Raw genomic sequence first — 21,176 nt, forward strand, 5'->3', positions numbered from 1 at the left:
ACAAAAATGTTGCATACAAAAATACTAAGAGAAGCTCACACTCATGAATTTTCATTAGAGCTTAAAAAGAAATTGTGAACCCATCATGGAGTACTGATTGGTTAAAAAGAGAAAATTCATATTGAAAAGTGCTGTTTAAACGGTATTTGTTTTCAAAAGACACCTGGAAGGTGGGGAGGATGGTTCCTTCTGAACCTCCACTGGTAGGGAGTTCCACAGGGCAAGGGATTGCCACATTAAAGGGGACAACGGATCTGTACTCTGTTGTAGGAATGGAGAACCCTTTCCAGGCCAAGGGCTTCATGCCCTTTGGGCAGCTGTCAAGGGACCACATGCCAGGGGTGGGCAGTGCAGAGACAAAAGGGGGCGGAGCAATGCATCCCAATGATATAGTAGGCTAGTTTCTACACACACACCTCTCCTCCATTCAGGGAAGCAAGAGGCATAGTTAGAGTTCACAGACAAATTGCAGCCAGGCAAAAACATTCAAGGAAGACTGTTGGGAGGTCCAAGGAGAGAGATGTGGCTAAAGAGGGGGCATTACCTGGGGATAATCCCAAGTGGGAGAGACTTGGAGGGTTACATTTGACCCCCAGGCCTGAGGTTTCCTACCCTGAGTCTACTAAATGTCAGCGAGCAAATATTTCCAATCCTACAACTTTATTTGTCAGTGAATGCCATGCATATTGTTTTGAGTTTATGGGGGAGGAAGTAGGACGTATGAAAGATCCTTCTTGCCCTTGAACCCAGCAAGTGTTTAAATATAAACCATTAATGGAAAAAGGGACAAAAAGGACTGTGTGAGAAGACAAATGACTGGGGGCCCTCCCTCAACTCTGAGATACTTAGAAGGACAAAGCCTGAGTTTAGAGTTGAAAGTGGCAGTAATAAGACCTGGAGGTAAAGCAGCAAACTGGTGAGTCAGTCAAAACAACTTTTGAGAGCAATGTTTGATTTTGTTTGAATCCATGGGAGAAACAAGGTCCTTTTGGAGAGTGAATGCTGTGAACCTCTGCATCACAGAAGGCTCTGGTTGCAGATATGCGTGAATAAACCATATATCCTAAATACACCACAGTCTCCACTGTCCTTCATTCCAAGAGGAAATACAAACCGAACCCTGGCTAAGCGCCTGAAACCCCTTGAATTTCACACTGTTCAGAGATTAGGGAGGCACACAACAAGTGCATATTTTGCACATTACCTTAGAACCCACATCTCTCTGGAGCAGGTCCTAACACCTTAATTGCTAAAGCGTAATCATAAAGCTTAGCCATATGTTTACACTGTGCCGGTGTTTAAGTGATGACGAACGACAAAGGATCCTATAAACTGCCGCTTTAAGGCAGGTACAGGAAATTCACAAACAGCCGCACAGAATAAATGAACCAAGAACACCCACCGGTAGTGACCTGGCAATCCTCACATTCATGCAAGTGTTATCCAGTTTGTTTTTATGACGTGGAAGTCAAGCGTGCAGACTTTTGCAGCAGGCGGCCATCCCTCTGCTATATTGCCAATGCGGTTTTTAATGCCAAGACAATTGTTCATCCTTTTTGCAAAGTACTTAGGAGAGCTTCTGGGTGTAGGGACATAGGCGTATTTATGGAAGCAAAAATGTTTTGATCATCAGATTTTTTTTCTTTAATCTGCTCTATTCCCCAGGCTTCAATATAAGATAATCCTCTGAAGAGCCTTCAGACAAGTTCTGAGGCAATCAGAAGTGAAACTCTCCTGAAAGCACAAAATGTTCTTCCTACTCTACAGCTGCCTTTAAGCCGTAAATGTAGCCTGTAAAGGTTCAGAAATATAGATTGGACACTTACTCTGGAGCAGAGCCTGTAATTGTTTCCACATTTTCAGGGAGCCCTGAGTGAGACCGCATCTTGTCACTGTGGTCTTTGCTGATCCGCTTGCATCTTCCTCTGGGCCCAGTCCAAATCCCCTGCCAGAGGAAAGGGACAAGGGGCATAGAGGTTACTGCTCCTTCCCCACACTGCTTACCTGCTCAGGTAGACCAGGTGAACTAGGCAACAGCATGGAGGAGAAGCTGCAGACCAGGAGGCTCCCAGGATTGGCAGTGGGGTCTCTACTGGGATACAGGTTTTGGCAGGTGCCTCAGGTAAACCCTTATGCTAGATTTAGGTGAAGGGGGAGATATACAGTGGTACCTCAGGTTACAGACGCTTCAGGTTACAGACTCCGCTAACCCTGAAATAGTACCTCGGGTTAAGAACTATGCTTCAGGATGAGAACAGAAATCGCGCGGCGGCAGCAGGAGGCCCCATTAGCTAAAGTGGTACCTCAGGTTAAGAACAGTTTCAGGTTAAGAACGGACCTCCAGAACAAATTAAGTTCTTAACCCAAGGTACCAGTGTACTGCGCTAGAAGATAGGACTCATCACATGTCCTTTCTAAGAGCATGCATAAACAAGGCTAAAATTTATGTGGCACACCTACTCCCTCTAGTGGCTGATTTATATATGAATTTCTGTAGTACTGCACTAGGTCTCCTCAATGGTTGCACTAATTCTGCTAACTGCTACAACTGCTCGAGTTGTTACCTTTTGCACATTGCACCTGTGGAATCTCAAGCATGCTGTTACCAAAGCTAGGGGTGGAGGAAGCACAACAGTTGTGAAATGCTAAGTTCATTTTAATTATTTTAATTTAGGAGAAGCAAATTATATTAGCCTATAGACTGATCAATGGTTTCCGGTAATATGTTTGGGTGATTATTTTCCTGCGTCTTGTTGCACCACTATATAATAGAGTTGCTCCATTTGTCAATTAATGAATTGTCTGCTTATCTCCCTTATCTTACAATGATGCACTAGGTTTAAACAGGAAGTTAAGCCTAAAGAAGCCTACTTCTAAACAAATTTGCAAAATTAGGATTCCTTTTTAAGGAAGGATTAAATTTTAAGTTTTGCACTGGAGGAGCCACTTCCATGTGTCCTGCTCTATACTGTTCTGGTTACATATGAAAGCAGAGACTCATAGTTCCATAAGTTTAACTAGGCACTTAATGAAGATCTGGGTGGGTGAGCTGGCAAAATCCCAGCTGAATTGCAATAAAACTAAGGCACTGTGAATAGGCAGTTTCTTCATCAAGGAATTGGAGAAACAGCCCATTTTGGATGGGGTGGCATTCCCTTGATGGAGCAGATTTGCAGTTTGGAGGTACTCCTTTATCCACAATTGTCACTGGAGGCTCAGCGCCTATTTCCAGCTATGTCTGGTTCACCAACTAGTCATTCCTGGACTGGGATAGCCTGCTGTCAATAACTCAAGTTCTGGTGATCTATTGCTTGGATTTTTGCAATATGCTTGTCTATGTGGGACTGCCCTTGAAAATGGTCAGAGGCTTCAGCTAGGGCAGAATGCAGGTGCCAGGTTATTAACAGGGGCAGTGGGGTGGAATGGTACAACACTTTTTCTCAAAGCTTTGCATTGGCTACTGGGGATTCGTGATGCTTTACAAACCTTGGATCCTAAATACCTGCAGAATACCTCCTCCAAAAACCAGCAAATTTGATCTCAAGATCAGCAGGGAAGATGGAAACTCTGCTCACGGTCCCATCAGGATTTGAGGTGAGAGGATGCATAGAAGGTTCTTCTCCATGGTTTCCCCTTGGAGCAGAGGTTTTCAACCTTTTTGAGTCCACGGCACCCTTGACCAGCTACATTCTTTCTGCGGCACCCCTGTGGGGCTCAGGAACCCAGTTATGTCACCCCTTGCCTGCAGAGGTGGGAGCCTCTCAGCCTTTTTCGAACACCCTCCCTTGTGGAATGTTCCCTCAGCCTTCTCTCCCGTCTCCTTGGGAGTTATAGGGGCAGCAGCTGCTGCTGCCTCTGGTCTCTGAGCTGCCCCCCCCCCACTTCCCCAAAGAGAGGTGCCTCCTTACACTGCCCCACAGGGGCCTGGGAAGTACCCCCCGGCCAGTCCTGAGGCATCATTTGCCTAAGGAGCTTGTAGCCAGGGCTGCTGCAACAAACAGCTGTGCAAGCCTTTGGGAGGCAGAGATGCAAGGAGGGAAGGAAAGAGGGACAGAAGCCAGTGTTGCCCACAGCACCACTGACTATCATTCAAGGCACCCCAGGGTGCCACGGTGTGTCTGTCTTTCATATTGTTGGGTTTCAGACACCAACCGTAATAATGCTTATTTGTCCAGGGTTTCACAAGTTGATAGATAAGAGGTGCCCTCATCATCTGCAATGCAATATGTACAGCATATGAATTGCTGTTTTAAATAATCTGCAACTTGTTTATGTTTGTGTGCTTAGCACTATTCTATTGTATTTAGTTCATATGTTTCGTGTACATCACCCTGGTATCTTTCAGAGGAAGTGCAACTTACAAATAAAAAAAAATGTGTTGAAAAAAAATGTGCCTTTTATCACATTGCCTATAAAGTATACAGAACTGAAAAAGAAAGTTTGAGAATGACTGTGCTTAAAAGCAGAAGTTAAAAAAGGGAACTTGGGGAGTGTGCAGCACACACAGGAGAAATGGAACTTGTAGAAAATGAAACCTAAATGATCCATTTCCACCTACTCACCCTTGCAGGTGGCTGAAGAGTCCGCAAAAAGCTGAGCTCCACTTGTGCAGAAGTGTCATTATTCACTCTTGTGAACTCACTCAGGATCCCTGTGAGATACATGCATCAGATAGCCGTTCTCTTTCCCTTGTTAAAAAAATACACATTTCATTCATATTATCCTGGGATTTATGATAGCTGAATGTAGGGGCAGATGGAATGCAGAAGAAACTTTAGTTGAATCCTTTGTGTCGAAGAAGAATCCTCTGTCTTTACTGGGGTGGGGAACACGCAGTGGGCTGGACGCTTAGGTCCCCCAACCCCCACCGGCCACTTTTGACAGGTGGGCAGGGATGCCCATTTATCAACCACCTAACATCCCCATGATGTTTTCCTTTGCCTGTGTGACTTGAAATCAAACCACCCTCACAAAGGCACAGGGTTTTGCAAGCACTTATCATCTGATTGTTGGCAGGGCTTTGCCAATACCAACAATCAGATGATCAGTGGTGCCTGGACACCTCCCTTTTCCGCAGGGAGCCATGTCTTTGCCTGCCCCACACATATATCATAGATGATGTCTGATGTAGGTCAGCTGGGTGTGGCTTGACTGAAATGGCTCAGGGGCCAAGTAGGGAGGCCTGCTGCTGGGCCTTACTGGACCCCCTCACCCCACAACTGATAATAATAAGACTGCAGCATCTTAAAGAATGCCTCACATCTCTGCAGGTCTCTTTCTCTACCTCCTCTTCTTCATCTTTTGCAGCTTTCTTTTGAAAACAGAAAGTTTGGGAAGATAATAGACCATGTCATCAGCAGCTATTGCATCAGCACCCCTGTTCCCTTTCAGACCTATTTGCATGCCCAGCAAGGGAAAAGGGGAAGGAAGGAGCCATGATCAGGTGCCCATGGAGCAGAAGGCAGAAGCAAAGGTTTAGAGAAGAAGAGGAAGCTACAGCCTCTGTGGCAACAATCCTTATGTGTCACAGGCCAAGCGAAGAAGTGAGCATGCCAGATTAGCGGGCGCCTTTGTTTTCTGGCATGGACTCCCATGCTTGAATAGGATAGCGAGATACTCTATAGGCAAAACTTTCCTTTGGTATAAAGCAACACTGGAGAGAATTTAGCCAGTTGGATTTTTGCTTGTTAAAGCTACAGTAACTCTTCTAGGAACCCCAGTGATGACGTTAAATTAGATTTGCCTGAAGGACAGGAAATGAATTCAGCAGAACACATCCTGATTACTTGGGCTCCTGCATCACATGTTTACAAGGAATGAGAGATTTGGCTTTTGGGGGGTGAAGGGGTAGGAATTGAAAGATGAAGGAGAAAACAAAGCTTTATTGCTGAGTCTCACTTTGATAAAAATGGTTGAACCTTGCAGCATACATCTCTCTATTACAGAGAAAGCACATGTTGTGCTTTTCTGATATTGCTAGACTCCAGATCCCATCATCCCTGGCCATTGGCCATACTGGCTGGTGCAGATGGGAGTTGACAGCTGTCGGCCAGTTAGATGTCCTGCTTTAATATGTGCTCATCTTCACAGTAAACTGTTTGATATAGGATGGGGTAGGAATTATCCTGCCCTGGGAGCTGTCCACACTGCTTTGCCTACTGCAAAAGAAAGTAGGGATGTTGGACTGTGAGCAGGGACCATGAAACAGTGGAAGAGAATAGGTTAGAATCCAGCCTTTGAGTCCCCAGGTGTTGTTGGAATACAACTCCCATCATCCCTCGCTAGCAGAACCAGAGGTCAGGCATGATGGAAGTTGTAGTCCCACATTGTATAGGGACCCTATGTTGAGAAAGGCTGGGTCACACTGTTCCCGAAGACTAGTGGGGCTGAGTTGCTGCAGTAGTCAAGGTACTGTGATAAAAGAGAGAGAGAGACGCAGAGCTCTAGGGTGCAGCAACTGACTCCACAGCAACATCTTACTCTCCTCCCATTCTTCCTCCATCCCATGCCTCCTGCGTTGTTATTGTTTTAATTTTATGACCGTTCTAACCATATTTATATCATGTATCTATATATCTATATTCGCAAGGCACATCTAGGCTGCAGAAATGGATGGGAAAGAAGAGTAGGTGCCTTTTTAAAATCGGTTGTTATAAGTACCTGTATTAAAAGTAGTAGTAGTAGTAGTAGTAATCTGCTCCCCGATTTATCAAGAGTATTTTGGGCGAACTATTTCAATGTTTTAATGCAGCCGTTTAAGTAGAGCATGCACAGAAACCGCTTTGCACACACGCACACACGCTTACTGTGTATAATATGACATACGTCTCGAATCCACTCCCCTAGCTTGCCTTTCTGATACTCCTACCTCTTTAAGAGCTCGCCCCCTCCCTTTCTCCACCCCGCCCACCCCAGTGGAGCCGGAAAAGCGCAGCGAACCCTCCACTTTTTGAGAAGCAGTGACGCCTCTGGAGCTGCCATGGAACCAGGTATACTGTAATTGATCCTTGCGTGGGAGAGGAAGCTGGGTCAGGATCCGGGATGGGTGGGGGTGGGGGAAACAACCTGGGAATTTGCGCCGCTTCCCCTTCGTGTGCTTTTAGAAGCGCCCTCTCTTTCCTAGAACCCCGTTTTATCCCAGCACAACTTTCTGACGTTCCTTATCTTAGCATCCTTTCTCCCAAAGTGGAGCGAGCGTAACCACCACCTGTCCCGGCGCGAAATCGGTGTCAGTGCTGATGAAGGAAAGATTTAGTTATTTATTACTTCCGTTTGTATATTCGTGTATTTCTCTTTGCCCGGTAAGCCGTAAAACGGTGCAAGCAGAAAACCTGACGTGGTCTAGACGTGTGTGGGGGGGGTCTTTTTTACAAAGGGGAGCTGCTGGTCGAACTGCTCCTCCGGGACCCCCGAGCCTGCGGCGGAGTTTGCAGCCCCGAGGGAAGGGAGAGGCAGGCGCGGAGTGTTCAGCTTTCGTTTCTCCTCGCCGCGTGTTCCCTGCAGGTGGCAATGTGTACGAAGAGGCGCCGGGCCACGGGCCGCCCCCCGACGGCCAGGGGATCGACGTTATAAACGGCCCTATCCTGAATGGCCCTGAGGTTCAGGTAAGAAGCCCCTCCCACTCCCCAGCAAAGTATTCATAATGGATGGAAATTGTCTTTCAATGCGTTTAAGAATGCGATCAGTTCCGCACAGTGGTTAGAGAGTGTCAGACTAGGACCAGGTTTCGCATCCTCACTGGGCCATGGAGCTCGCTCACTCAGCCTAGCCTACTTCCCAGGGTTGTTGTGAGGATAAGATGAGGATAACAGGGGCTTGCTTTCTTTGATGTGGAGTGGGGGAAAGCCCCTCCACATCAACATGCTAAAAAAATTATTTTGGGCATGTATGCTGGCTCTTCTACATGCATGCAAGAACATGTGCATACCACTTATTCTCAGCAGCCTAATAATAATACAGTGGTACCTCGGGTTAAGTACTTAATTCGTTCCGGAGGTCCATTTTTAACCTGAAACTGTTCTTAACCTGAAGCACTACTTTAGCTAATGAGGCCTCCTGCTGCTGCCGTGCCGCCGGAGCACGATTTCTGTTCTCATCCTGAAGCAAAGTTCTTAACCCAAGGTACTATTTTTGGGTTAGTGGAGTCTGTAACCTGAAGCGTCTGTAACCTGAAGCGTATGTAACCCGAGGTACCACTGTAATTAAAAAAAACAGCCTTGGAATGGAGAACAGCCCTCTCTAGCAGTGCCTTCCTCACCCTAAGTCATGGCCTTTTTATTTATTTTAATAATAATAATTTATTACTTATACCCAGACCATCTGGCCGGGCCTCCCCAGCCACCCTGGGCAGCTCCCAACAGAATATTACAAACACGTTAAAACATCAAACATTTAAAACTTCCCTAAACATATTTATTGCATTTATATCCTGCTTTCTTGTCCAGGGAGCTCAAGGTGGTGAACATGGTTGACGGCCTCCTCATTTAATCCCCAAAACAACCCTGTGAGGTTGGTTAGGCTGAGAGGCAGAGACTAACTCAAGGTCACTCAGCTTCATGGCCAAGTGGGGCTTTGAAACCTGGTCTCCCAGCTCCTAGTCTGGCACTCTATCCACTACCTCACAGTGGCCCTCATTTCTTTCTCTCTCTCTCTCTCTGAGATGGGACATGGGTGGTGCTGTGGGTTAAACCACAGAGCCTAGGACTTGCTGATCAGAAGGTCGGCAGTTCAAATCCCTGCGACAGGGTGAGCTCCCATTGCTTGGTCCCTGCTCCTGCCAACCTAGCTGTTCAAAAGCACTTCAAAGTGCAAGTAGATAAATAGGTACTGCTCCAGCAGGAAGGTAAACGGCGTTTCCGTGTGCTGCTCTAGTTCGCCAGAAGTGGCTTAGTCATGCTGGCCACATGACCCGGAAGCTGTACGCCGGCTCCCTCGGCCAATAAAGCGAGATATGCGCCGCAACACCAGAGTTGGCCACGACTGGACCTAATGGTCAGGGGTCCCTTTACCTTTACCTTTACCTCTCTGAGATATGTGGCATGCTGGCTCTCTGCCATGGGGGGGGGGGCGAGCTTACCAGGGTGTTTCTCTTAACCCCCATGTGATTCTTCTGTCTTTAGCTGGATGACTTTGTGGGTGCTCACGCCGAGTACGACGAAGAGAAGGAGGAGAGCAAGTACTTCCGCCGCAAGCGCTTTGGTGTGATCAAGAACCTCTTGGCGGCCAGCTTGGGGGGGATGCTGACCTACGGGGTCTTTCTAGGTATGCTACACTTTCATCGTCTTCATCTCCTGCTGCTACCCATAGCCTAGTCTCCATCAGATGTTCATCTACCTGCAAGTCCAGCCGTACCTCTAGGTCAGGTGTGGCTAACTTTTTTCTGGTCATATTGATCCATTGCCAAGATTCTGGGGCAAAGTGTAAAAGTGGGTGTCGTGAAAACTGCAGTTCCCAGGGCTGCCTTCCGAAAAGACTTTCCCACCAGCTATTTTATATTTATTTTTGAAATAATTTGATCCCTGCCTAATCACTGACGTGGAATGGACTCCCTTGGGAGGTTGTAGACTCTGTTTCATTGGAGATTTTTAAGCAGAGGTTGGATGGTTATCTGTCATGGATGGTTTAGCTGGGATTCCTGCATTGCAGGGGGTTGGACTAGATGACCGTTGGTGCCCCTTCCAACTCTACAATTTTTTTATTCTATAGTAATCCCCTATGGTTCAGATACATGGCTTGTATCCATTAGGAACTGTGCATCCAACATTGTGGACCTAATTTTGCAGAGTTGAGATCAGGCAGGATCCTGCCCTTTTGAATTTCCTGTGCCGACTGAAGACTTTTTCAAAAATATATTGCATCAGGCATTTTAGCTGAATTCTGGTTTTATGATTTTAACAAGATTTATGTTTGCATTATATTGCGCTTCTTGTACATCACTTAGAAGTCGTTGAAATTAAGTGATATATAAATGGTTGAAATAACGATGTCTCAAGGCAACTTGCAGCTTCCAAATTTAGTGGTATAGTGAGGCATGGAAGGACCAGGCAGCTGGATGGGAAACTCCAGGATCTGTTGGCTAAAGTGGATGATTAGCAGGACTCCACCACCATAGGGAGGTTATAGCCTGCTGAGATGTAGAGCAGATACAGGTTGGCAACCATTTGGAATGGACCGATGTTTCTGCATCTCTCAATACTAGAAGCTGGAGCCATCCAATGAAGTTGAATATTGGAAGACAAAAGGAAGTACTTCCTCATACTGTGTATAATTAAACTCTGGAATTTTCTATCACAAGATGTAGTGATGGCCACCATGTTGGATGGCTTTCAAAGGAGATTAAACACATGAATGGAGGATAAATGTATCTGTGGCCAATAGCCATGATGGCTACATAACTACCTCCAGGACTAGAGGCAGCATGTTTCTGAATAGCGTTTCTGGGAAGGCGAATAGAGAAGTGCTCTTGTGCTCATGTTCTGCTCATGGCCTTCCCAGAGGCCACTACAGGGAAGGGGATGCTGGTCTAGATGAGCCTTTGGTCTGATCCGGATGAGCTCTTTTTGTGTTCTTGCCTGTCTGTTTCTTGTGGTTTGGTTCCCTATCTTTGTTTTCAGTGGCTGATCCAGTCCTGTGACAGCTCAGTGCTTTTCCTGTGGTTCTGAACACAGCTATTTTATACCAGCTTAGGACATGATGCCGTGTGTTCCTTAGATACCGCCACAATTGTTACGATTGCAGTATTTCTGGTCTCTAAGCCAGGATTGCAACATCTGCTTGGGTGAAACCTTTATTTCCTCTTTCAATTGAAGCTGAAGTTGCAACCCAACAGAAAAGTGTTGGTTTGCTGTGATAAAATTAAATCCGAAATGGTGACCTGTTGCAAACTTAAATCTCTAGTGGTGATTCGTTGCATGGAGCACACCCGTTACTTCATAAAATGGAGGAAAGTGCTACTTTGTAGTTCATAAAGACCCTTTGGGATTACAGGTGTTGATTTGCTTGGTTTTTAGGGGCTCAGTCCACCAAACAACACTGTTTTGAAACTTGTCTTCACTTCCATGGTCCTTGTACATGGTAATTAATGGGAGGCAACACTGATGTTTAGGTAACTGCATGTGTATCTTTATGTGGGAGCACTAAAAATATGCTGCCTTCCTCACAAGGGCATTCTGGTGGCAAAGTCCCAGAGGGAGCACTATCTGTTTTCATTTTCATTTTGCACATTTGATTCAGATCAAAAGGTTTTGGACCTTACCTTGTTGTGAAGGAGCAGGACGTGCAAGTTGCACCCTACTATTCCTCTGCAGCAGAATAACAGAATAGTATCATCCTGCCAATCTAGAAGGAGCAGATCCAGTGGCAGGGAAGAGAAGCAGCTCATGATGCTTGACATCCTGATGAAACCTGGGCCTCTGCCTCAGCTTCCAAGAGTATATTAAAACGGGTGTCTTTTTAACGATTTCACCCACTTGGTCCTGTTGGATGGTGTGGGTCTCAGTGTGGTGTTGAACTCATTGAGGAAGCAAGCAGAGGGATCCTGGACAAGTCAGCTCTGTTTCTGAACATGACTATATCTTGCAGCCCTGGTGCAATCTCTGAATATTCCCTGCCGCTTGGAGAGAAGAGCCTTCATCAGCCACTGTTAGCTTTTCCCCCCTTGGAGCTAGTTTAGCAGTGTGGTACCTGTACTGAACAAGGTTGTGCCAACTCTTAAGTGCCCCTGTCATCTCCCCTAGGCTTGCTGCAGATGCAGCTCATCCTGCACTATGACGAGACGTACCGAGAGGTGAAATACAGCAACCTGGAACTACAGAACATCGATAGCAAGATGCTGATGGGCATCAATGTCACACCTATTGCTGCCCTGTTCTACACTCCGATACTCATCAGGTATTCCTCTGCTCTGACTTCCTGATCACCCCCTCTGAATACTTTTCATGCTATTCATACTTTTTTTGTTGGGGGGGGGTGGAGCTGTGCCTGGAATACAAATTTTGGGTGCGCCCATGCTAGGGGTTTTCTCGTAGACTTCTCACACTTTACCCTGCCAAAAGTGGGCGAAAACATGACAAGAGATGGGGGGAATGCACCTTCTGAAGCATGGAAGATTATGTAGCTTATAGGACGAGAACAATCAGTGGGCAGTGCTAAAAACCCTCAGTGTGGACGCACCATTCTTTTGTAAGGGGTGAAAAAACCTGAATCCTGTGTCCTGATGTAGCTAGAACACAAGTAATCTCACAGTTGTAAAAACATTTCACCCTGCCCAGAACACAGACCTCTTTTTTTCTGTCTTTCCAGATTCTTTGGCACCAAATGGATGCTGTTCTTGGCCGTGGGTGTCTACACACTCTTTGTCTCCACCAACTACTGGGAACGCTACTATACCTTGGTGCCATCGGCCGTGGCCATCGGGGCTGCCATTGTACCTCTCTGGGCCTCCATGGGCAATTATGTCACCCGGTGAGCCTGTTGCAGAAGGGAAAGACACTAGATTGAAAGACCTCCCCCGAGTGTCTTTGCATGGCCCTTACCATACATAAGTACCATTCTGGTCACTTAGCGACTCTCCTTAACAATATTGTGAATTCCCGACCAGTGTTGGCATTGAGATGTTTCATCGTCAGTGTGGTGAATGGGTTTTGGGTGTTCTGGTTGCACCAACCTGCAGAAGCATTTCTTGGCAGCTTCCATGGGAGGAGGAGTTTTACGGCAGGTATAAGGAGCATGTGGCCCTCCAGATGTCCTTAGACTCTTGCTCCCATCATCCACAGCCAGCATAGGGGTGGTGGGAGCATCTCACAGCATACATAAACATACAGTCGTACCTCAGAAGTTAAACACCTTGCGAGACAAACATTTTGGCTCCCCAATGCTTCAAACCTGGAAGTGATTGTTCCAGTTTGCGAATGTTCTTTGGAACCTGAATGTCCGTTGTGGTTTCTGCAGCTTCCAATTTGCTGCAGCCGATTGGAAGCCATGCCTTGGTTCACGAACGTTTTGAAAGTCAAACGGATTTCCGGAACGGATTCCATTCGACTTCTGAAGTATGGCTGTACTGACCTTCGTTTTTGACTTGTTATGCTTTTATTGTATGGTTTTCATTCGGTTGTGCTTTGATGTATTTTTGTGATGTATCAGTGTATACATATTTCTTTTATAAATGAATAAAACAAATAAATCTGGAGTGCCACAGGCTCCCTACCCTGTCCCAGAGTGTGTCCTGGAGAGAGCAGGTGGGCAGCTGGTTGCACTCACCTGGTCATCTGATATGTTCGACTTGCCTCAACAGGATGGCACAGAAGTACTATGAATATGCGAACTACAAGTTGGAACATGTCCAGGAGCAGCAAAGGGCACCACGTGGGGCCTACAACTCCTACATTGTTGGCTTCCAGACTGTCTTTTATGCCATCTTCTATGTGAGAGCTCTATTAAAAGGGTTTTTTTCATGCACCTTTGGGGTGGAGTGGGATGTGTGTGTATTCCCCATTGTCTCTTCTTGTCTGTTGGGAAATGGCAGCCCTCAGTGATATAGCTCAGTGAGGAGACACCCTCTCACTCTCTGCACATGTTGGGTTTCTCTCTCTCTCCTGCCCACGGTTGGTTTATCTTGCATTCTCTCTCACCCTGTTTTCCAGCTGAGCTTTGTCTGTGCCCAGTTTCCCATGTTTTTCTTCATAAAGGGGCACCTCTCTGATTTGAACCACACACTCTTCGGCGTAAAGCACTGCGGTGAGTATCCTGGCTGAGGGGCTGTAGCTCAGTGGGTAGAGCATCTGTCTTGCATGCAGAAGAGGTGTTTTGCTGGCTGACTTGCTGTAAGGTAGCCATTTACCTCCACCCCCCATTCCTTGAGCAAATGGAGCTTAATGTAAGTTGCCTCTCTGAGATCTTGGGGGTGGGGCAGATTGAAGGAGGAATTTGTTGTAAATTTACCTGTCTATGTATTGGGAAGAGGTTGGGTTACCAAACAAAATCACCTGTGCAGTTAACGAAAAAAATGAATGGGGAAAATAGGAGGATGGAGGGATTTGGAGAAACTTCTTTGGGAGTGTCTTGGAACCAGTGAGTCAGTGAATGGTCTAGGCCTTCCCAACTGCTGGCTCCAGCCTCATCCATTGGCATGCAACTTCCTACTGTCCATACATGGCCACCTCTGGGCAATAAGTGTTCCCACCCCTGCCCTTTATACCCATGATCCTAATCTTTGGGGACCCTTTCCCAACTAGGCCTGTGGTCTCTGAAAGTGCTGGGTTTTTTTCCTTGCAGGGACCAAGAGCCATGGGATTCTCACAGGGCTCAACACCACAGTTCTGCAGAAGCTGCCACACAGCAATGAGCTCATCACGGTGGAGAGTGTGCTCATGGGAGTGGCCTTCCTCTCCATGCTCCTGGTATGAAGCTAGGGACAAAAAAGCACAAGGGCAAAGGCATGGATTAACTCACCATGCTTGTGGTCATCATGAAATCAGTAGTAAAAGCAATACATTCTGCAACCCAGATTCCTCTGCCCCTAAAATGTGTACACAGTTGGCAGGTAAATCACATACAAAGCAAATGTGTTCATTGTGCACGTGATAGGGCAATCCTCTTGAACCCCCTACGTGCATAAGAAGAGCCTTCTGGATCAGGCCAGTGGCCTATCTAGTCCAGCATCCTGTTCTCACACCAGAGGGCTATGGAAAGCCTGCAAGCAGGACATGAGCATAACAACACGGTCCCCTCCTGCTGTTTCTAGCACCTGGTATTCAGAAGGATATTGTCTCTTGACTGTAAAGGTTATGTGGCTGCATATTGAGGAATATGCCCCAGCCAGAAACATAACTATGAATCAGTGCATTGACCTGTATATCTGCAGCAGCCACACACTAGGATTGCCTCTGTCTTTACCTAGCTAGGTATGGGTGCTCCACCTGTATGGGCTGGAGCATAGGGTAAGCGTTGTTGTTGCTGCTGCTGCTGTTGCCACATGGATTGTGGACCCAGGTAAGAGCTTTCAAGTGGTACTACGCAAAGATACAGCCATATCAAAACTGTCCCTTAACATAGGTGGAAATGAAGTTAAATGAGATGAATAAACAAAATCTCTGGTCTATGTAAATGTGATCCATTTCTTTATTTTACCGTGCAAGGGGTAGAATTAATATGGATACTGGGTTGCCATTGAAAACAGCAGCCCCATCCCATGTTGAGTTCTCTTTGCCCCATCTGTAATACTCAGACAGACTTCTGATGTCATCTTGTTTAATATTTCTCTGCCTCACATCACTGGCTGCTGCCGATGTGTATGTTTGGCAGGGGAGGTGATGGGACAATGCAGGAAATTATGCTTAAACATTCCCAGCAGAGATGGGGAATCTGTGGCCCTCCTTATAATTTGTGGACTGTAGCTTCCATCATCCCTGACCATTGGCCATGCTGGCTGGGGCTGAGTTCTGCCCCCATTCCTCCTTTTAACAAGGAGAGTACATGGAGAGCCCTGGTCATTTTTGCCCAGCTTCTGATATCTCAGTGCCACACCTTTCTGTTTCCACAGGTGTTGCTTCTGTGTGGCTCAGCCTATCGCCCCACAGAGGAGATAGATTTGCGCAGCATTGGCTGGGGCAACATCTTCCAGCTGCCTTTCAAGCACATGCGGGACTACCGCCTGCGCCACCTCATTGTCTTCTTCATCTACAGTGGATTTGAGGTGGTCTTCTTCTGCACTGGCTTCACCCTGGTAATGCGAAGTCCTCTCAGGTTTGGAGACAGGAAGGGCTGGGCACCCACGTACCTCTGTGCTAACCAAAAGGTCCTTCCTCTCCACTTCCCAGAACTATGGTGTCTGCTCCATTGGCCTGGAGCGCATGGCGTACATCCTCACCACTTATGGACTCTCCTCTGCTGTCTGCTCCACCCTGGGTCTCTCTATGTTGTGTCTGCCTCGCCAAGTTCCCCTGCTTGCCGGAGCATCGGTCCATGCCATCCTCTTGATCGGCCTCTTCTGCTGGGCACCTCAGGCCCGTAGCTTAGGCGAAGAAGCCCTGCTCTACCTGGTAGCTGCACTCTGGGGTCTTGGCAGTGCCCTCAACAAGACAGGCCTCAGCTGTGAGTAAAACAATACCCCTTTGGTGTCGGAGCCTTATACCAAGTCAGATCATTAGTCTGTCTACCTCACTATTGTCTATGGCAGTGTTTCCCAAACTTGGGTCTCCCGCTGTTGTTTTTTTAACTACAATCCCCACCATCCCTGACCACTGGTCCTGCTAGCTAGGGATGATGGGAGTTGTAGTCCAAAAATAGCTGGAGACCCAAGTTTGGGAAACCCTGGTCTACAGTGACTGGCAGCAATTCCCGAGGCTTTCAGCCACAGTTCTCTCCCATCCTACCTGGAGATGCCTGGGATTGAACCTGGGACCTTCTGCATGCGAAGCAGAGGCTGCAAACAGTGCTTGCACTTGGTGTAGTAGCTGTTGTACCTTCCATAGACTAGGACAGGAGTAGCCAATGCTGTGCCCTGCTGTTGGACTCTCAACTCCCATCAGCTCCAGCTAGCATGGTCAATCATCAGGGATGATTGGAGTTGGGAGTCCAACAACATCTGGAGGACCTCACCTTGGCTTCCTCTGGACTAGGAGGTACAGCAAGCTGAGCTGGACAATACCATGGTAACAACAACTCTCTGAAATAGTATGATAGATGCTTGTTACCTGGAAGAGGCTCAATTCTAACTGCTTGAATGGCAGGTAGTGTATTCTGTGAACTTCAGTCTCCCTTGACGGTGTCATTGATCACTAGTCGAGCAAAATAATGGGCTTGTTCACACATGGCAATCAACACAGATGCAAGTGGTTTCTCCATCTATACAAGTGTCTATGTGAAACACTGTATGCTTGTTGATCTATTGTGTACACAGCTGAATATTACATGTCAACAACTGTGTGAGTGTACAGCTCCTTTGTTTACATGCATTATAGACTGGTCATGCGTGAGCACCCCAAGTAACTGCCCCCAAGATATTTTTCCATGGTTTGTTACACATTTTGGAGGGGAGCATTTTATAAGATGCATTGTTTTCCTAACCTTTCATACTAGTCTGTACTGAGAACAGCGGAAATAATGCAGCGGTGTAGCACCTTAGAAGGCTTCACACGTTTATTATGGCATAAGATTTATTGGATTACAGTCTGCTTCTTCAGAATCATGAAGGGTTATCAGGTCCGTGTGTGTGTGCGCGCGCACGGACATGCACATACACACACACACACACATATGGGTGAAGGGCGATTGTGAAGAATAAGATAGGCAATGAAAGCTAATAGTCTCTGAATCTAGTTGCTGCATCCCTGTCCCCTGCCCTTTCCCTACAGCACTCCTGGGGATACTTTATGAAGACAAGGAGCGTCAGGACTTCGTCTTCACCATATATCACTGGTGGCAAGCCATAGCCATCTTCGTTGTTTATCTCTGGTCTGGACTGCCCATGAAGGTGAGTGGGAAGTCTGGCACTGCATGAATTCTTTGACCTCTCTGGCTCTTGGTGGCATATGAAGATGACTTTGAAAGGAGGAGAGTTCCTCTGGCCTGGGGATAATAAGAGAATAAATCTAAAGCCAGTAGTGTTGTGAAGGAACTTGAAGGAATGAGCAGAAAGGGTTAATGGAATGGCGCCTAGGTGATAGTTCTCCTTTGCCTAGGTCATATTTGCAGAACTGACCTTTGTGTTAACTGATGTAGTCTCTTCCTTCTAGGCCAAGTTATCCATCGTGCTCGCTACTCTGGTAGCTGCAGTAATATCTTACCTGTGGATGGAGCGTAAAGTAGCTCAGATGATCCCTCATCGCCTCCCCAAAATTCCCAAGCCCCGTCACAAGGTGCGGGGCTACCGCTACATGGACGATGACAACTCTGACGAGACTGGCTCTGAGAAGGAAGAGGATAAGGAGAGCGACTCTTCTGAGGAAGAGGCAGAAGGGGAGGAACCCAGTGGCCTCCATGATCGACCTCGCCGAAGGAACAGATGTTCCTATGAGCAGGCCTTGGGAGGGGAAGGGGGAGAGAATGTGGGCTAGTGCCTGCCCTTTTCTCACCTGTCTGGGTTGGGACATGACTCTCAGGTGCCTTTGGCATCAGCCTCTCTCCATCGCTTGAATCCTCTTTCTGCCATGTTTCAACTTTGTTGGGACCACAGGCTGTTTTTGAGCCATTTCCTTACCTCGCTCCTGACACTTCAGCTACAGTTGGAAGAGAGCGAAGCTTCAAAGGCACACTTCCTGACAAAAGCTCTTCACGTCTCCCCTGCCTAATATGTGGCAGGAATCGTAATCTCCAGCTTCAGACTGTGGGTGGTACAATATATCCAGGCATCTCCCCATGGAAAAGTTTAGGTGGATTGTGAGAAATAAGTACAAGGTACGAAATGTCAACGCTTTAGATGCGTAAGCCCCTGGAGGTTGGGAGAAGGGGGATTACGGTACATCGAACTTTTCTTAGTCTTTAGAAACAAATGGCAGTAAAGTCTTGGTACATTTTCATAAGTTCTTTTACTGTGTAGGTTGGCTCCTGAAGGTGTTTCTGTGGCCTATCACAGTTGGCCCTATTGCTGGTGGGTATTCTCTCTCTCTCTCTCTGATAATATGCAAGTTTACCCACTAAAGACCTTGCGATAAAATTGATCCTGCTCATTTGACACCCAGTGCTCACATGATAAACCAATAAAGAACCTTGCCTTGATAAATTGTACTCAGCATAAAAGTTGACTGGCAGCAGCTGTGTGTCAGCTGTCTTACTTAGCAGGAACTTCCAACTGCACAGTTCCTGAGCACTATGCATGCAGTGATTGCTCTCTGGTTGTAAGCCAGGGCCCAATTTTGCCCATGAGGTCTATTTTCCCCAAACTACACTCACCTGCCCCACACCTGATGTCAGCTGCAGGGCAGGTAAAGATGCAACATGATTGGCTGTATGACTTGGGTTCTCCATGAGGAACTTCTACAGTCACACGCTGCAGAGGGCAGCTTTTCCAGCTCTGTGTGTAGTGCTTGGGAAGTGCTGAGTGCAGGACATGGGAAGCACTTTGCACATCACTGACTGGCTGCCAGCTGCTTGGGAAGTGATGTGCAAGGAGGCTTGGACAGGTGTCAGTCACCTGGAGATTTCAGGTTGCCTTGTGGGTTTGACAACCCTAGTAAGGAGAGAATCTTGGTTAGCTTCCTCAAGCTTAGACTTTGAATCCTGAACTGGGGGGCAGAGGGGAGCTTGGCAGGGCATTGTGGGCACCATGGCATCTGCAGGGACCATGTTGGCAAAGCCGGATGAAGGCAACACTGAGCTAGGTAGTCCAGTGGCCTGAAGGGATGCAAGACAGCGTCCTGTCTTCTTGGTGCAAGGACCCAAGTTTAATCCTCGGCATAACACTGGCAGCCGAAAGGAAATCAGGCAATACTGTACATATTTGGGGCAGGGAAGAAGTAGGGGCACTGTGGAAAGAACATGCTTCCCAAGGCAATCTCTTGAGTTGGGTATGTGTGCAGAGGTGAGGTTCAAACGCAAATCTTCATTGCTCATCGTGCCTCAGACAGTGAGCCACTGGGAGCACCAGGAATATTCTTGATTGTAAAGGATCCCCTCCCCCACTTTCTCTGATCCTTAAGATCGGACCCTATTTTTATATCCAGTTCCCTCAAAACCTGTTTTTATCATTTTTAATATGCCTTTATACTACTGTTTTACTGGTTTTGTATTTTTGTTTTAGTTGTTTATAGTGTTTCTACATTGTATAATTCAACACTGTATATATTTTTTAATGGTGGAACTGTTTCTAAATGATTTTAAATAAAATACATTAGTAAAGGTTCGCTTGAAGCAAACACCTTAAGAGATGCAGCAAATATATTTCAATGAAAGGAGAATTTTTCCAAACCTAGGGATCCTTATAAAATTATTTGGGATTGAGGAATTCTCATTGAAAGGCACATCTATGTTTTACATCTGTGTAGGTGTGACAGGCATGGGAATCCAGAGAGACCAAAAAGTTGGCAACTCAAGTAGACAGGAAGGAGCCAACCCTCATTTCTCTTCTGTGCCTCCAGCTGGTCCTACCCCAGCTTTCCTTCAGCCGCATTCTCTTGGAGTTCTTCCCTCCGCTCCCCTATTAACTGCCCCTTGTCCTTTTGTGACATCAGAGGCAGTCTGTAGATAACAGTATCAGCACAGCCTCCCTGAGCCTGAAAATTCTGGGGACACCTCAGCAGTAATTTTTTTCAACTATTAAAAATATTTACAGCCCACTCTTCATGTTTGCTGATATGGGTGAGGCAGGTCTCATAATAAACTCAGGTATTTGGTCTTCCATTATCTGTCTTTGAATAAAAAGATAGAATAGACACTACAGGTTGAGGTATATAGAAAAATATTTACCTGCTAACTTCCACAGGTTTCATCTGTTCATGAATATCCACCAGTTTCCTTTCACATGCATACACTCACATGACCATATTTGAAACCTTCCATACACACACACACACACACACAGAGAGAGAGAGAGAGAGAGAGAGAGAGAGAGAGAGAGAGAGAGAGGCATAAGCTAACCAACATCCATGAATAATTCCAGCAGACACATTCACTCATATTTCACTCTGCATTCACGTTCAAGCAGACTGGCCCAGCGGAAGCGTGCTGGGCCCATAACCTGTTGTTGGGATACTGCCAGGGAGACAAAGGCATCAGGCAGCCTATACGTCGTCTCCAGACAATCTCTCGATCTCCCATAGAACAGCATCAGTCAATTAGTGACACGAGCCTCAGACACATTCCAAGACTCATGCACGCCCTTTCTGCAGAGTTTCCATAACGGAAGATGCACCCAGAAGAGCATATTTACAGCTTTATTCAACATTGGTCAGAACAAAGGAAACACATGACTGCTTACTTTCATGTCGAGGAAACAGCCAGAAGCAAAGGCTATATACAAAACGGAAACTCCCTGTGAGCAGGAGGTATGCAGGCTTGTGACACATAACAGCCTGTTCCCTTTTTAAGGAGGAACGGAAATATCCTAACAGCCTTTACTCCACAAACATCCACCAGGTTCAGTTGACCAGCTTCTGAAGGTGAATTTCAACCAACTTCCATTCCCAAATATCAGCCTGCTTCAGCCTTCCGACACCCATGGGCTTCCAAATGTGAACTCCACC

The 21,176-nt window shown here is 46.7% G+C and overlaps 1 protein-coding gene and 1 long non-coding RNA gene across 2 annotated transcripts; one reads left to right on the forward strand and one right to left on the reverse strand.

The window, feature by feature from the left end:
- The first annotated feature begins 6,905 nt into the window (after positions 1–6,905).
- UNC93B1 (unc-93 homolog B1, TLR signaling regulator) lies at positions 6,906–19,850 on the forward strand. The gene is made up of 12 exons (XM_083467374.1): positions 6,906–6,989; positions 7,504–7,604; positions 9,120–9,261; positions 11,736–11,889; positions 12,301–12,462; positions 13,292–13,421; positions 13,641–13,734; positions 14,272–14,396; positions 15,539–15,721; positions 15,816–16,089; positions 17,352–17,470; positions 17,733–19,850. The coding sequence occupies exons 1-12, from the start codon at positions 6,980–6,982 to the stop codon at positions 18,051–18,053; spliced, it is 1,815 nt and encodes a 604-aa protein (XP_083323500.1). The 5' UTR covers positions 6,906–6,979; the 3' UTR covers positions 18,054–19,850.
- Positions 17,110–18,205, reverse strand: LOC310690178. The gene is made up of 2 exons (XR_014517942.1): positions 18,072–18,205; positions 17,110–17,565 (listed from the first exon to the last, which is right to left on the reverse strand). It is a non-coding gene; the product is annotated as an uncharacterized lncRNA (long non-coding RNA).
- Positions 19,851–21,176: the final 1,326 nt, after the last annotated feature.

This window comes from Podarcis liolepis (genome assembly GCF_965112155.1).
Source record: "Podarcis liolepis genome assembly, chromosome: 1".
Taxonomy (NCBI): Eukaryota; Metazoa; Chordata; class Lepidosauria; order Squamata; family Lacertidae; genus Podarcis; species Podarcis liolepis.